Genomic DNA, 16,698 nt, shown 5'->3' with positions numbered 1-16,698 from the left:
CCAGGAAAGAGACTGAAATGCTTTCCTGTCGCCCCTGCCTCCCGAAGCGGTACCCAGGCAGCCTCCAGGCCACTCTGCCAGTCCGGCGGACACTGAAGTGAAGGGCTAGAGCGGGAGGATGCAACACGCCTCAGGCCCTGAAGTGCTGGGAACCACCAGGGCCACCCCCAGCAGTGTTTGGGGGCCTGCAGGGCCACACACGGAGATGATCAAGAGTGATAACACCTGGGTAGGGAGCATTCAAGACATACGCCCTAGCCCCCAGAACTGTCTCCCCACCCCAATTCTGTTTTTTACGGCTTTAAAGATCACAAGCTTTTCAGGTATACAAACTCTGGAAATGATACCCAAAGAAAACATCACAATCTCCTGCCCTACAGTGAGAGTGATGACTACTTACATATCCACCCAATGCAGTCTTCTCTTTTGGCTAGCTCCTCGACCACCCAAACGCACACAGAATGCCTCCTGCAAAGCCACCTCCCGTGACACACCCCAGCAGCTGCCCTTCAGCGAGCAGCCAGAGCAGGAGAAGCTTCCCGGGCAGAGCTGTTTCCCTTTGGAAGACTTTCACCAAACAGCCTTTTTCTTTTTCTTTCCAAGACAAGTTTGAAAATAACTAACTTATGTCATTCAAAATAAGTACTATCACTCAGAGAAATAATTCCCAACTGTAAAAGAGAAATAGTCTCAGAGCCAAAGCAATAGTAGAGGAGTAGGGGATGTGCCTTGCACACAGCCGACTCAGCTCGATTCCCGGCCTCCACATGGTCCCCCAAGCACTGCCAGGACTGACCCCTGAATGCAGAGCCAGGAGTAAGGCCTGAGCACTGCCTTGTGTGGCGCCAAAACCAAAACACCAAACCAAAACAAACCAACAAACAATATTCTTGTCCTCTCTAAATAATCATCTATTATAAAGTGAAAAACCTCATATGTTCATCTCCTTATGTTATGAAACATGGCAGGAGAGGGTAATAGAGAATTAAATGTAACTTGTATGCAAACTAAATCTAAAATGTCTAAACAAAGCTACTGGTAAATGAAAAACCTCCATTATAGTGCACTGGAATAATATATATGCAAAGATATACAAAAATAACAAACATCCAAACACTGAAAGTATGCACTGACTTCAACAGAGAGGCAGCCGGGAGCCAGAAATACCAGCTGGAGGATGGAGGGCTCTCAAGAGAATCTGTCTCCGGCCTCACACTTTCGGCCGCTCTTGACTGCTACACACAAGAAAGCATTAGGTCCCGCATCAATTAGAGCCATGACCAATGGCACACGACACAAGGAAAACAAAGATCAGACTGACCTACAGCACCTAAACGTTTCTGCTGGTCCCAGTACCCGAAACTGTCTTTGACCATGACAGTTTACTTGAGTCACTTTCTAAACCATTAACTAATGGAACATACTCTGTCTCCGTCTTCTAAGTGATATGTATCTTGAATATATTTATGAAATTAATTTTTAAAGCTTGTTAGTCACTCCAGAAACACGACTGAACCAGACATACAACTTTAAGACACAATTATCAGTCAGAAATTCCTACATACCAAATCCTTTCCAAGGTCCAGATTTGAAACCAAATAAGAGCAACGATCTTCAGAGGCACACGGGATCGCTCCCCACCCGACAGCCACCCAGACAGCACAGCAGCCTGTAACTAGAACACCCCACTGCAGAAAGGCATGAAATCTGAAGAAGTTCCATCCAAACAAGTAGAGCTATTAGCCATAAGAAGTAAGACTAATAATACATGTGCCTTCAGAAAAGGGATCTAATAGTCTTACACATAAGGAACATGAACATGCAATTACTAAACTGGAAATTCCGTAAACAGTTAACAAGCTCCTAATGGTTTTGATTTAACTCTAAATTCAAAGCAGCATTACCTCATCTGTCACTGGTTGCCGTTTTTTGCAAAGTGTGAAACTATCTGAGCCAACTAGTTCTTGAAGTCACATAACAAAAGTCTTCAAGTCCCTGGTATTAAAACTACTCTTTTGGTGTGTGCCTTTTAACCTAACTTCAAAGACTGGGTCTGAATCAGGCCTTCCGACAGCACGGGTCTTCCCGACAGAGCTGGAGAGAACACCTCTGTGTCTAATTTAACTTGTCATTGGATATCACTGTTGCTCCGGCAAATCCATTTGGAATAGAATTTCTCTGGCAATGGTGAACTTTATCCCTAACTCCTCCCCCCCGCCTCGGAGTCACAGTTTCCTGGCACAGCGCCCAGCAAGTTACTGCAACAACAAATGAGCCTGAGAATACATGCAGGAGATCTTCTTGGGAATGCTTCGGTCAGTGTTAGGGTTTCTGTAATTATACACTCAAAAGTCTGTCGCAAGCAAAGAAAGTTACCAGTGCTTTAAGAAAGAGTGAAAATTGAGATTATAATACAAATGACGTGTCTCTGTGTCCCTGTGTGTTTTACTGTTTTCACTTAAAAGGAAAATGCTGTAGATTTTTATTCTAAAATGTTTCTTTGCCCCCAAGACAGCTGCTGTTTCTGCACTTTCATTTTCCCACTCAAACCTAAAATCTAGTTAACAACCTTTTTTTTAATTTTAATTCTCTCCTCTCCCTCGAATCCACATCATCTCACATCTATGCCTTCATTTAAATTTCCAAATGTCTCTGGGATTTAGATGTTACATTCAATTTCCATGTTAACCTTTATCCAGATACTCACTACACTCATTAACTCTTCAGTAAGCACCTCCCATTTCTTCCTCCTGCAAACTAATGCCCAATTCATCGTTTTGAAGCATGTTATCAAATGCGGCCCATGGACCAACGTTCGTCTTACTAGTTATTTCCAATCCAGAACAAGATATATATAAAAATTTTAAATATTCGGACTTGTAAAGGTGTTTGACAGAGAGGGTTTTTTTTGTTTGTTTTTTTGTCAACAATAATGATAAAGAGCCAGTGCAACAGGTGACAGTACAGTGGGTAGGGCATGCAAGCAGCCAGCCCAAGGTAGATCCCTGGCACCCCAGAGGGTTCCCTGAGCTCTTTCAGAAGTGATCCATGAGTGTAGAGCCAGGAGTAAGCCCTGAGCACTGCTGGGTATAACCATAAAAAAGGAAAGACTTCATCGTGTCTCTTCTTCTTCCTAGCACTTTATTTTTATTACGTCTTGTAAGTGTAGTAAATTACTATCTAATAAAACACCCCTTTATATTATTATAAATATAGTACAAGTGACAGCATGTTATAATATTATAAGAACAATTTTGGTTTTTTGTTGTTTTGGGGGCCATACCCAGTGGTGTTCAGGGCTCCTATCTCTGCACTTAGGAATCACTCCTGGCGGGCTCAGGGGCCCATATGGGGAGCTGGGGATAGAGCCCGGGCTGGGCGCATGCAGGGCAAGCACCTTACCCACTGTACGATCTAGCTCTAATTTTAAAAAATAGTATTTCACTATTTTGAAACAGATGAGTTTCTTAAATCCTCCATTATAATTTGAAAAGCACTATCCTAAAACTCATCTCCAATCAAATCACTCTCCTATTTATTAACCTTTAAAAATTTCTCCCTGCCCAACTCATAAATTGCAATTTTTTATCTTCAAGGAGTTTCGGGTCTTTAGTGTCTTTCCCAAATCAGCTCACTGCTCCGGCTCACGTAGCACAGGGTGTGGCACAAAAAAACAAAAGAAACAAAAATATGACCTTTTAAAAATCAAAATGAACTACTATTTCTTCCCAGTACATTGCAGCTTTGCTTATGCTGTTTCAAATACCTGAACTGGCCTCCTCAGTTTTTCTACCTTATTTTCCAAGACCCAGTAGCAAGCTCAAACAACCTCTTCAAGAAACTGCTGTTTATGCCACAGGACTGTGTGACCATTTCTGAGGCCAGGATCTGTTGTCTTCCCAACATTTCTGAGCCTTGTAAAAACAGATATAATATTTAACAGAACTAAAAAAATCAAACTAAATCTTTAATTTAGTTAGCGGTTGCCACAGGCTGCAGGGGTAAGGAATGTGGGGTTTCTGCTAGAATGAGCACAGGATTTTTTGGGGCGCGAGGTGAGGGGTCACTTTTTGTGTCACACCTGATGATGTTTAGAGATTAATCCTGGCTCTGCACTCAGAAATTACTGCTGGTGGTGTCACACGACCACATGAGATGCTGAGGATCAAACCTGGGTCAGCCACATGCAAGGCAAACGCCCTATCTGCTGTGATTATAGCTCCGGCCTGAGCACAGGGTATCTGAAGGAAATGTGAGCGCTCATAATTAGTGGCAATTCTAAAAACACTGAAGTCACCCTTTCAAAAGATGAACTGACTGGCATCCAACCTTTCTCTATGAAAGCTGGCATGCCAGGAGAGGCCTCTGCACTCAGGGGAGCCAGGGCCCACCACTCCCAGTGACACCCGCCCAACTGTGTAAGTGAGAGACAGCTGGGTCCCGGGGGCTAGAGGTCCTGGGGGCACACCCAATACTGCTTGGGAGCCACAGAAGAATGGGCCGCAGGCAATGCTGGGGACCAAACTCAGCGCCTAAGCACATGCAAGGGGGGTGCTCAGGGGACAGTCAATGATTTCTAAAATAAACCATGAATGACAATATTATTCTCACTCAAATATTCAACATCTACAATTTTCAGAGAAAACAAGTATGAAGATGTGCACAGAACAAAATGAAATTTAATGATAAAATAAACTGGACCGTGGGGGGTGGGGGGTGGGGGGAATAAGACTAAGAGGTGGAGAGGTAGTACAGCAGGTAGGGCATTTGCCTTGAACACAGCCAAGCTGGGTTCAATCCCTGGCATCCAATATGGTTCCCTGAGCACTGCCAGAAGTTATCCCTGAAAGACAGGAGTAAGCCCTAAGCATCACTGAGTGTGGCCAAAAAAACAGAACAAAACAAAAAGTAGATTAAAATGTTTAATTGTAAAACCTCCCCACATTCTGGATGACTAAAAAGTTAGGAAATCCCAAGAAGACAGAGCCTCAAAAAGTTAGGCCATCAAAGGGCTTTAACCCTCTACTACAGATGCTCTGTACTGTTCAGCTCCAGGAGGGAAAAGCATCTCCTTGAGATTTTGAACAAGACAAACGTGTAAGGCCTGTAGTCTGAATTTATACTTCTAAAAATAGGGGCTGGAGTGACAGGACAGTGGGTTCGGCACTTGCCTTGCAGCTGCTGACCCGGGTTCGATCCCTGGCACCCATATGGCCCCTAGCACTGCCAGGAATGATGCCTGAGAGTAGAGCCAGGAGTAAACCCTGAGCACTGCCGGGTGTAGAACAAAACCAAAAGCAGTAAAAATAAATTTATTGTTCTAAAATGTACTTTAAACAAAGTTTTTCCAAATATCATTTTCTCTAATTTTTTTTTTGAGGGGGGAGTGGTCTTGGACACAACTGGCTCCTTTCCAGCTCTTTGCTCCAGGGGATCACATGATGCCAAGGACTGAACCAAGGCCTCCCACACGCAAAGCATGCACTCAGCCCCTGAGCAGTGTCAGGGGACCATGTGATGCTGGGATCAGATGGGCGCTTCCTGCAGCCAGGGCCTTCACTCACCGCAGCCTGCTGAGCTCTCGGCCTGTACCACTCCCCAGCCCACACACACACAATTGCTCGAAGTAAAGATCGTTGTGAATACTGTAGAGATTATTTTAAAATGCAGCAAAATACCAAGGCTAAACCCTGTGGGATAAAATCTGAGAAAAAAGGACGATTACCCATAATATTTTTAAGTCAAATTAACAACTGCAAGTGTTATACATAATGGCCAAAATGTAGTATTTGAAATAAAAGTAATTCATTTGGGCCTCTTAAGAGACAGAAACTCTAATAAATAATAATAATAACAATAATAAAAGTAACAGCAATAATCATCTAACTCTACAAAGACTAGTTTGATTCTTACATCAAGAATGCATTCCCCCCACCTCCTCCCACTTTAAACAACCTTTTTCTATTCATACCCTTTCTGTAGGATTTTATTTTTAGTTTTATTTTAGGCACCCTGGCTTCTAACAGTGCCAGTGGTCGGGCAGGACAGCATCAAGAGGAACACACTTCCCCGCATCGGTCCCCGTGCGCCCGAGCTTCCTACTGCAGCTCTCGGATTCTGCTGCCTTTGAGCATCTATTATTCCCCTGCTATGTTTCATCTAAGAAATTTTTATGCAACTCTAGGCATACAGATAAACAAGACAGGTATATAAATCATCCCTTTTCTGATAATCATTTTTTAAAACAATTTTTTTTTTAATTTAAGGTTGTGACCCACAGTTTTAAGAAGCTAGGTCTTAGGGCACCTTATCTCCCACCAACTATACTCCCTTGGTTATAAACAATAACTAATTAACAGCATTCTAAAAAAAAATGAGTTTGTCAGGCCTCATACCCCCAACAATGTTAGTGGTTTTAAAATTTCATCCATTTTTTTGGGCCGAAGCGATAGTACAGCAGATAGGGCATTTTGCTTGTAAGCGGCCAACCCGGGTTTAATCCCCAGCATTCCATATGGTCCCCTGAGCACTGCCAGGAGTGATTCCTGAGTGCAGAGCCAGGAGTAACCCCTGAGCGTAGTCAGGTGTGACCCAAAAAGAAGAAGAAAAAAAATTCATCCATTTTTAAGGGTAAAGTTTGTTAAGTTAGTCAACTGTACTGACTAAACATGTAACAATGACCACAATCTAGAATATGTCCTTCAACCAACAGTATTCTTTACATCCTTTTACAATAAATAGCTTCCCTAACCCTGGCGCCAAGCCACCACTGGGCTATTCTATCACTGCGCTTTTCATTAAAGCAGAATCAAGTCGGAGTCTGGCCTATTAACACAACTCTTCTAAGATTCGTTCCCATGGTAACATATAGTCCATTAATTCCCTTTTAAGGGGTGAGAGGGCCGCTCTGGGCTCTGTGCTCAGGGGCCAAATGCTGTGCCAGGGATCAAATGGGGGTCAGCTGAATGCAATGGTCACTCAGCTGCCTTGCAATGGCCTTATCCACTGTAATATCTTTCCAGCGGAGTTTACTTGTAAGTGGTATCCTTTTGTATGGGCAGGCCACATACTGCTTACCCATTCAGCTAACGTAAATATGCAGATATTCTCCCCCCCCACCACCTGACTCAGGGACTCACACACTCAGGACATGTGCTCTACCTCTGAGCTACACTCCCACAGCCTGGCTACTGTAGATAATGCTGATCCCAGACCAAAACATTAAAGTTAAAAATGTCCAATACTGGAAATACTTAGTTAAATAAATGCTCAGTTAAATACTCAGCTAATACTGGAAATACTTAGTTAAAATACTGGAAATACTTAAGAGTTGGCAAAGGAGCCAACTGAAGCTCAATAAACAAGACAATAGCCAGGGAGGCTCAACTAGCAACAAAAAAGCTCAGCAAACCTTCAAGGACTTTGAATACTCCCTTGGTCAGAATACAACAATCCTCACAGACTTCCTGCATTCTTTGATAATTCCATTAGCCATTTTGTTGTAACAAGCAATATAAAATAAATTAATTTTGTATTGCTAAGAGGGCAGGTTTGGGGGTTCAGGTGGGAAACTGGGGACAACGGTGGAGGGAAGGTCTCACTGGTGGTGGGACTGGTGTTGGAACACGGAATGCCTGAAACAACTGTATTATGAACAACTTTGTAAACCAGTGTTTAAATAATCCCTTTTTTTAAATGTATAATACTAAGGGCCAGGGAGATAGCAGCACAGCAGTCTTGCACAAAGCCCCAGGTCACATGAGGCCCACCAGGTACTGCCAGGGGAGAGCTTTAAGCAGAGTCAGGTGAGCACTGCCAGGTGTGCCCCAAAGACAAAACAAAAAAAAAGTATACTACTATTGTAAACCTCAATAAAAATAAGTGATCAGGGGCTGGAGTGATAGCTATTGGGGGAGGGGGCGTGAAGACGGTGGTATTTAAAGAACTTGCACATGGCCCGCAAGGGTTCAATCCCTGGCATCCCAGATGATTCCCTGAGCACCGAGTCAGGAGTAACCTGTGAGCAGTGCCAGTGTTGCCAGAAAACACAAACAAAAGAAGTGGGTGTTGCCGGAAAAACAAACAAAAGAAGTGATCACTTAAAAAAAAACAAAAACAAAACAAAACAGGCCGAGAGATAGCACAGGAGGGAAGGCGCTCAGCTGGCAGGTGGCTTCAGTGGCTGTGATCCTGGTTCAAATCCCCAGGGCCACAGGTGGTTCCCTAAGCACAGACAGGTGTGGCCAAAAAAATCAAACACATAAAACAAACAAACAAACAAACAAAAAGGAAATCATTAAAGCCTATGACTATTTTTTTTAATATTTAAATATAGGCAAAAGCTCAGTGGCCTTGAATTAGGTAAAGACTTCTTAGATAAAATACACGTAGACTCAAACAAGAACAAAAACTACAGGGGGTGGAGTAATATAGCACAGTGGGCAGGGCATTTGCCTTGCATGCAGCCGACCCGGGTTCAATTCCCAGCATCCCATATGGTTCCCTGAACACCGCCAGGGGTAATTTCTGAGTGCAAAGCCAGGAGTAACCCCTGAGCATCGCTGGGTGTGACCCAAAAAGAGGAGAAAAAAAAGAAAAAAAACTACGAAACTGGGTTTAAATTAAAAGTTAAGAAATAGGGGGTGGAGTAATAGCACAGCGGGTAGGGCGTTTGCCTTGCACGCGGCCAACCCGGGTTCAATTCCCAGCATCCCATATGGTTCCCTGAACCCCGCCAGGGGTAATTTCTGAGTGCAAAGCCAGGAGTAACCCCTATGCATTGCCGGGTGTGACCCAAAAAGAAAAAAAAAAGTTAAGAAATAAAATAAAACTGCTTTTAGAATGATACCATTAAGAAAAAACAGACTAAGAAAAATTGCCAAAAGAGGCACACATATCATACTTCAAAATTCTGGTGATGTCATGAGAAACCTAAAACAATATAAAATTATTTATATATACACTTGTTCTTTTTAGTAATAAAGTTTTAAAACAGCAGTAAAGAGGATAATTTTATTTTGTCAAATATTCAATTAAAGTGAATTTATTAACACAGGGATCTGAAACTACATCAAAATTTCTAAAAGAACAAAGAACTAGAGAAACAATTATATGCTCTCAGAAATTCAAACCCATAATTCTTCTGTAGTGGTCCATGGATGTCCCTCTGTGGTAGAGGTACTTATTTGCAAGTATGGGGACTGAATTCACTCCCCCAACATCATTAAAATAAACTTTTTACTGTGCTTTTGAAATTTTTTTGAGGAAAAAAAATTGTCTTATTGTCTTATTTAATCAAATAGAATGTCTCTCCAAAACAAGCAAGTCTAGTTAGCTATGTTTAAAGGCTAGAAATGAGAAAATAAACAGCACAGAGATATTAACTTACAATGTTACCTATCACACTGGCCGTGAAAAAAAAAATCAGTAACACTTTAAACTCTGAAGCTTAAGAATAATACAAAACAATAAAAACAACACAGAATAATTAAGCACTGCAAAGTGGAATGGGGAATTTTACTTAAAATTATTTTTTGCCCAAGCAGCAGCCCTAAAAGAAACAAAACCACAGGCTTCTTTAAAAACTGAAATCGTTCACACTATTTTCTAAAAGCCCTACTTATTTAAAAAAAAAAAAAATCTTTCAAACTTCACTCATTTCTATGTAAGTAATTTGGTAATACTCTGGCTTTTCGGTAGGAAAATTGGAACCGTTGTAAATTTCCCGCAGGGTAATGGGTGAGCCCCTCCCCTCACTGAGGCCTCCTGAGCATGACCCACCCTCCTGCTCCCCTGCAAAACTAGCCGAAGGACCTTAGCAAAGGAAACGCTCACAAACTCGGCTTCCAGGTCTCTCCCCTCCCTCCTGATCTTGCAGGTCCCCTCTTCACCGAGAAGCACGAAGGAGAAAGAACAAAGTCACTTACCCTTCCTTAGACATTCTCAAGACCTACTTCCTCTGGATGAGAACACAGGATCAACAAACAAGCCTCGCGGATCTCCTGAGAACTGTGGCTCATTTGTTCGAGCACAGAGAGCCGGGGCCGGAGAGGCCCAGGAGCTCGGGCACGGTGCCGAACCCTAGCCAGGCAGCATCGCAGGCACCAATAGCCTCCGCTCTCAGGACCTCACGCTGGAGAAGAATAGGGGACACGGACAGCAGGAGAAACCACGACTGGCCTGAACGGCTTCAGACTCGCAGCTTAGGAAGGAGACAATCCAAATGGCAAATTCCCGTAAGAGACAGGAATGGTTACTGGCAAACACACAGAAAAAGCAAATTTACCCCCTAATGAGGCCCGCCAACTGAACGCAAACAACGAGCGGCCCTCGTCAGTCCAAATCATTTTTAGTTTACTAAGAAAAAAAATCAACAAGATAAATTATTATTATAATTGTCATTTCGGCTATTCCTCTCTTAGAAAATGAACAACATGAACTACAAATGAAGGGAGTATTTATGCGCTGATCATATTACAGGAGGAACAAAGTATTTCCACAGAGGTCTTTTTTTCTTCTGATCATTAAGTACTTTTAAGGAAAACATCTGCTCACAAATAATTTGTGAGCTCTAAACTGCCTAAAAAAAATTTAGCTCAAATGAAATGTTCAAGTCTTTGGCACATGGGAGATAAATCCACAACATTCTAAAGGTTAATTTCAAATCTTAGCGGAAGTTGAGCTTTCAAAGCAAAAACATCTGCAACATTCCTGCCTCCTGACCAATCCAATGCATAGGGATTATGCAAGAAGGAGGGGCGGGAAACAAGTGTGCTAAAATAAAACCTAAGATTTTCTCTCTGAGATGGCAGACCCGTGTGATTCAGATCAAAAATAAAATATACATACCTTGGAGAAGTACTATTTGCACTAAAACTAGAATTTGAAAAATACATACCCAAGTATCTTACTAAAATTAGAGGCTACTGCTGGTCACTGAAATGTTTTAAAAGCCAAGTACTTGTAAATAGCATTAAATAACTGGAAAGTCCCCCCAAAATTATTTAGGAAAGCCGTCAGAAAGAGGAGAGGCAGTGGGGCAACCGAGTTTCCAGCTGGCTTCCCGGCGCAGGGCCGAGAGCTCCCTCCGGGCCAGGGGCGCCTCCCGCGGACCCCCAGCACGCCGTCAGGTGCGGGCGCTCAGGGCGCGGGAGGGGACGCAACCAAAGCCCCTGGGCGAGTGCAGCGGGCTCGGCTTCACGGCTTCCGGCAGCCACAGCTGGGGGCCATTCAGAAGGGATCTAAATACAAAGGACCAACCGAAGGGGCGAAAGGCCAAGAGGGCGCCCAAACAGCAGTGCCCCTGGGATCACACTCCACGTGTGGAATAATGCCAGAGATTAAACCCACTGAGCCTCACCCCTGGTCCCAAGGAACACTTTTTCAGTTAATCTGCCTGGGAGCCCACTGGTGCCGGGGATCAAACCAAGGTCGGCCACACGCAGGGTAAGCACCTAAAGCCCCTCAGTCACCCTATTACATCCCTCCAGCCCCTAGAGGAAACACATTTTTACCTTTTTCTTTTTTCGTTTTCTCTTGTTTCCAGGTCACACCCACTAGTGCTCAGGGTTCACTCCTGGTTCTGTGCTCAGGAATCAGTTCCAAAGGAAACTTTTTAAAAATTCCCATATTGTATATCAAAGATTTTCATTATTATCTTCAAACCAAAGATTTTCATTGTTATCTTCAAACCAATAAATATAAGACCCTGAACTGATTCTGGAAAAATGATCTGATCCTTACAAGTGCCAATTTCATATCACTTTTCTGGGTTTTCAACTTTGGCATCACAGTTCAGAGTGTTCAGAAATGTGATTACCACTCTAAAAATGTACAACTCACATAGAGAAAGGGGAAAAAGCTCACTTGAACAGAATTTAACACATCTATTGAGCTTCCCCTGCAAAAGATATTTTATTGTCAGATAATTAGTTCCTTCAAAAACAACTCGTGAGTTTTCTAGAAATAATGAACCTGTATCTGCCATTAGTAACACAAAATGGCAGTTCTGGTTGGTGCCTTTGAAAGAGATTTTAGGATTAGACGAGGGACCAAACCAGGCTGGGCACACGCCAGGCAAGACCCTCACCCCCCTGCATCATCTCTCTAGCCCAAGAGGACCCTTTAACACTAACCTTATATTAGTTGTAGAGATCACGGGCAGAGATGAAAAATAACACAGCTGCCTGGGGGTGTGACTCAGAGGCAAGGTGCACGCCTCATATTTGTGAGGCCCAGAGGCTGAGCAACAGCCATGGGGGAAAAAGTGGGGGGAGAGAAAAAAATAACATGGAGACACCCCTGTAATATCTGTCACCTAGCTCCCCCCAAAGGAACTTCCTGCATGAGTATATTACAGGTAGGCCAAGGATGTGTCTCCAAGGAGAAGTGCCTTGCACATGTGTGTCTCTCGGTTTGATCTCCAATACTGCCCCCCCACACACACACACACAAATCACAGCACAGAAATTGATATTGGTAGAGTTTACCAACCTTATTCAGATTTTACCAGTTTTACAGGCTCTTGGCTTGTATGTGTGTAGTGATTCGTGGAACCACCACCAGAGTTGAGATTACAAAACATTTCTAACACAGGGAATCCTAGTGCAAGTCCTTTCTGTTTGTTTTAGGGCCACACCCGGGGGTGCTCAGGGCTTACTCCTGGGCCTGTACTCAGGGATCACTCCTGGCAGCACCGAGGGGACCTTATGTGGTTCAAGGGATTGAAGCCGGCTGCGTGCAAAGCAAACGCCCTCCCTGCTGTACTCGCACCCTACTCGACACCACCCACCCCCAGTGCTAGTCTCATAGATGCACCCATCTCCCTCCCACCCTAGTCCCTGAAGTCCCCAAATCTCTCTTCTCTCTCTCTTCTCTCTCTCCTCTCTCTCTCTCTTCTCTCTCTCTCCCCTCTCTCTCTCTCTCTCTCTCTCTCTCTCTCTCTCTCTCTCTCTCTCTCCCTCCCTCCCTCCCTCCCTCTCTCTCTCTCCCTCTCTCTCCTCCCCTACCACCCCCCTCTCGCTTTGTGCTCAGGGATTACTCCTGGCCCTGCACTCAGAAATTACTCCTGGTAATGCTCAGGGGAGCATATGGGATGCCAGGGATCAAACCCTGCAGTCACATGCAAGGCAAACGTCCTACCTCTATACTATCACTCCAGCCCCACTATTCTATCCCCAATCTCCATCACTGTCATTTCAAAAAATACTCAAAAATAAAATCACACCACATATAACCTTTAGAGATCTATTTACTCAGATTTTCTTCTGCATCAAGTTGTGTGTTTAAACAGATGACTCCTTTTTTTCAGTGCAAATAGTATTCCACAGGTAAAGTTTTAGGCAAAATAAATAACACTGCAGCACTGTAATTCCATTGTTCATCGATTTGCTCGAGCGGGAGTAACGTCTCCATCCTGAGACTTGTTGTTACTGTTTTTGGAATATTGAATATGCCACGGGTAGCTTGCCAGGCTCTGCCGTGCAGGCAAGATACTCTGGGTAGCTTGCCGGGCTCTCCAAGCAGGACGGAGGAATCGAACCCGGTTGGCTGCGTGCAAGGAAAATGCCCTACCTGCTGTACTGTTTAAACTAGGCTAAATAATTTAGTGGTGTAGGCAAAATAAATAGCTAAAAAATTATTACAAGACCTGAACTCTCACCTGTCATTCCTTACATATGGAAACACAAACCATAAAGCACTAGATATACTAGACACTAAGCAAAGCACCAGAATCACACACTAGTCAAACCCTTTTAACAGTTCTAATATTCTACCTCATTCTATTCTGACAGACCAGCTGCACATTATTTAAGAACATGGATCCTCAGCATTACTGAAGACCTAATTTTCCATGAATTTTTAAACGGCTACTGAAATTTTAACCACCTATCCATTTCAACATCTGAGCCCATACAAAAATGACAGGTGAGAGCTGGACGACAGTACTGTGGGCAAATCACTGGCCTTGCACGTGCTGACCCAGGCTTGACTCCTGGCACTGCCCATGGTCCCCTGAGCCCGCCAGGAGTGATTCCTGAGTGCAGAGCCAGTGGTAGGTCCTGAGCACTGCTGAGTATGACCAAAAAATAGGAAAAATAATTTTTAATTACAATTAAAAAATGAAATGACAGATGAATTCAGCGTATATTAACAACTAAAAGGATAAACCTATAAGTGGTTACGACAGAAGAATGTATCAACTTGGGCATTTGCATACCACCTACTCACCTACTTCTAATCTGAAGTTTAAAAAAATGAAATAAAAAACATTTTTAGTTCTTCTTGTGTGCCAACTTATAGGAACTACAAAGTGTGATTTTGTACATATATATTTATATTTTTTACATACTTATGTTCCTTTTTGTTCCTTAAACATATAAAGTAAACTTCTTTTGACTGAAGAAAAAACTATTCAAAGAAAAATACGACTGACTGACATAATCTGAAGGCCTACATTTCTATTTTAAAAAATAATTTCAGTTAAAAAGACAACGAAATTTAAAGACAACAATTTAAAATAAGGAAAAAATCAGCTAACCATAAAATCACCAGTCCAACTACTTATCAAATATCAATTCAACATAAAAGCAATTGCAGTGTTCATAAACTGTATTCATTTACCAATAGTCAATTCCCCTATAAAAGTTCTTCTTACTAAAAGAAAAAAAAGATCACTGAAACTTAAAACATAGTAAAAAACAAATACCTGAGTTCAGCATCCTGATCACAATCAATGTGAAGAGCAGACGAAAAATCTAATTGTTCCATTCTTGGATTCAGTAGATATAAATTCCGATCTCTACTGACCACTATCAGATTCTCAATGGGAAACAAGGAGCTATTTGAGACAATGAGGTAATCTGCCTCCTTCAAGCCACTGTAACTTCTGAGTAGTTCAACCTACCAACCAATATATAGCAGCGCATATTCAAATGAAGGGCTGGCCCGTGATCACCCTCCTCGGCCAGGAAGATGCAGCAACCTTAATGAGGAAGTGAAGAACAATCGTCATACACATTCCAAAAGCCAGTTTCTTAATAATGACACCTGACCATATTGAAATTAAGAAGACTAATATGAAGCAAGGAAAGGGCTGGAATTTGGAGTTTATTTAGTTAAGTAAAAATAAGGAAGTTCTTCTAGAAGAACTTCGAAAGCACATGCAGTGTACCAGTTGATGCAAGATCAGTATATATTCTAATTTAACCAATGTATTACCAATTCCCCAAAACAGTCTTTAATTTTTAAAAAAATGAATGAATACTACACAATATAAAATAAATTACTGCTGGGCCTGCTACAGGGGCAGGCTGGAGGCAATGGTGGAGGGAAGGGGCAGTGGCGGGGAGACTGGGTGCGGGGAGAGGGTGGTGGGACTGATCTTCAAAGCCTGGAGCAAAGCAGCTCTGCAAACCACGGTGTTTAAAAATGGAGAGGGAAAAAAAGAATACAAATTGATTTAACTAGAAAATTAAAATGGATTTCTTCTTGGGGTAGGGAGACAGTACAAGAGTTTTCGCACATGCTTTGCAGGCCGGAGGCCCCCCCCCACATGGTCCCTGAACTGTCCCTGGAGCAACCCCCTGCCCTCCCCCCACCACACACATGTGAAGTGGAAAGCAGCATTCCTGGCTGTGGCCCAAATACCAACAGGCTGAAGTAAAACACAGTTTCTCCTAAACGCGTTCTCATTCTTAATTAACAGAACAAGTACCTGCCCAGAGTTCAAGAATTTAATTTTTTTTAATTGCAAATTGCATTATGCTGCAACACACACACACACACACACACACACACACACACACACCCCAGAGTCCACTGTGAAGAGGCACACAGAGTAGTCCAAGTCGGAAAGGCGGAGCCTGGAGGACAGGGAGCGCTGTCTTATCGGTACAGTCTCAATGGCCCCAGACAGCAAGTCAGGAGGGTGGCTGGTGCTGGCGACGGCACAACAATGCAATGCACTTACTGCCACTGAGCCCTACTCAGGAAGGCAGGAACAGACGGAAAGCTGGGGAGGCAGCGTGGGGGTCGGGGCACCAGCTTTCCACATTCAGCACCTCATGGCCCCTAGCGTACCCCGTGTAGCCCTGGAGGTCCCAGAGCACCACGAAGGTGGCAGTCCCTGGCCCCAGAGGGCCCAATTAGCACAATATTCTTCTTTCTTTTTTTGCTTTTTGGGCCATACCCAGAGATGCTCAGGGGTTACTCCTAGCTCTGGCCTCAAGAATCACCCCCGGCAGTGCTTGGGGGACCTTATGGGATGCTGAGGATGGAACTTGGGTTGGCTGTGTGCAGGCAAACGTCCTGCCCGCTGTATTTGGAGCAATAGCTCCAGCCCCTACCACCATATTTTTGATCCCTGCATTGACGCACCGGGACCCTGAGCACTGCTGGGGAGATCCCCAACGAGAAAAGAAGAAGATGGGGTTGGGGATGCAGCTCAGCAGCAGACTACTGAGCCGGAGTGAGAGGACAGTGGGGAGGGTGTGTTGGCCTTGCATGCAGCTGACCTGGGTTCAATTCCCAAACCCTAGAAGGTCCCCGAGTCCACGGCCAGGAGTAACTCCAGAGCGCCACTGGGTGTGACCCAAAATCACAGACAAACAAAAAAGCAGTACAATACTTGTGCTGCATGTATGAGGCCCCTGGATTCAATCCCTCCCACTACAAAAATATATAAAGATAGCAGATTTT

General features: G+C 43.5%; 1 protein-coding gene across 6 annotated transcripts in view; it reads right to left on the bottom strand.

The window, feature by feature from the left end:
• NT5C2 (5'-nucleotidase, cytosolic II) overlaps positions 1 to 16,698 on the bottom strand; it is a 147,080-nt gene that overhangs the window by 50,880 nt on the left and 79,502 nt on the right. The window contains exon 1 of one of the 6 annotated variants that reach the window (XM_055119550.1): positions 9,927 to 9,955. The exons of the other annotated variants lie outside the window; for them this stretch is intronic. Within the exon in view, the coding sequence (XP_054975525.1) occupies positions 9,927 to 9,940 (14 nt within the window). The 5' untranslated portion in view covers positions 9,941 to 9,955. Of the gene's footprint in view, positions 1 to 9,926; positions 9,956 to 16,698 lie in introns of those variants that run through there. 6 annotated transcript variants of the gene reach the window in all.

The sequence above is a fragment of the Sorex araneus genome, chromosome 11, assembly GCF_027595985.1.
Source record: "Sorex araneus isolate mSorAra2 chromosome 11, mSorAra2.pri, whole genome shotgun sequence".
Taxonomy (NCBI): Eukaryota; Metazoa; Chordata; class Mammalia; order Eulipotyphla; family Soricidae; genus Sorex; species Sorex araneus.
The sequence above is the reverse complement of the archived record's forward strand: the minus strand, read 5'-3'. Positions and strand labels throughout refer to the sequence as shown.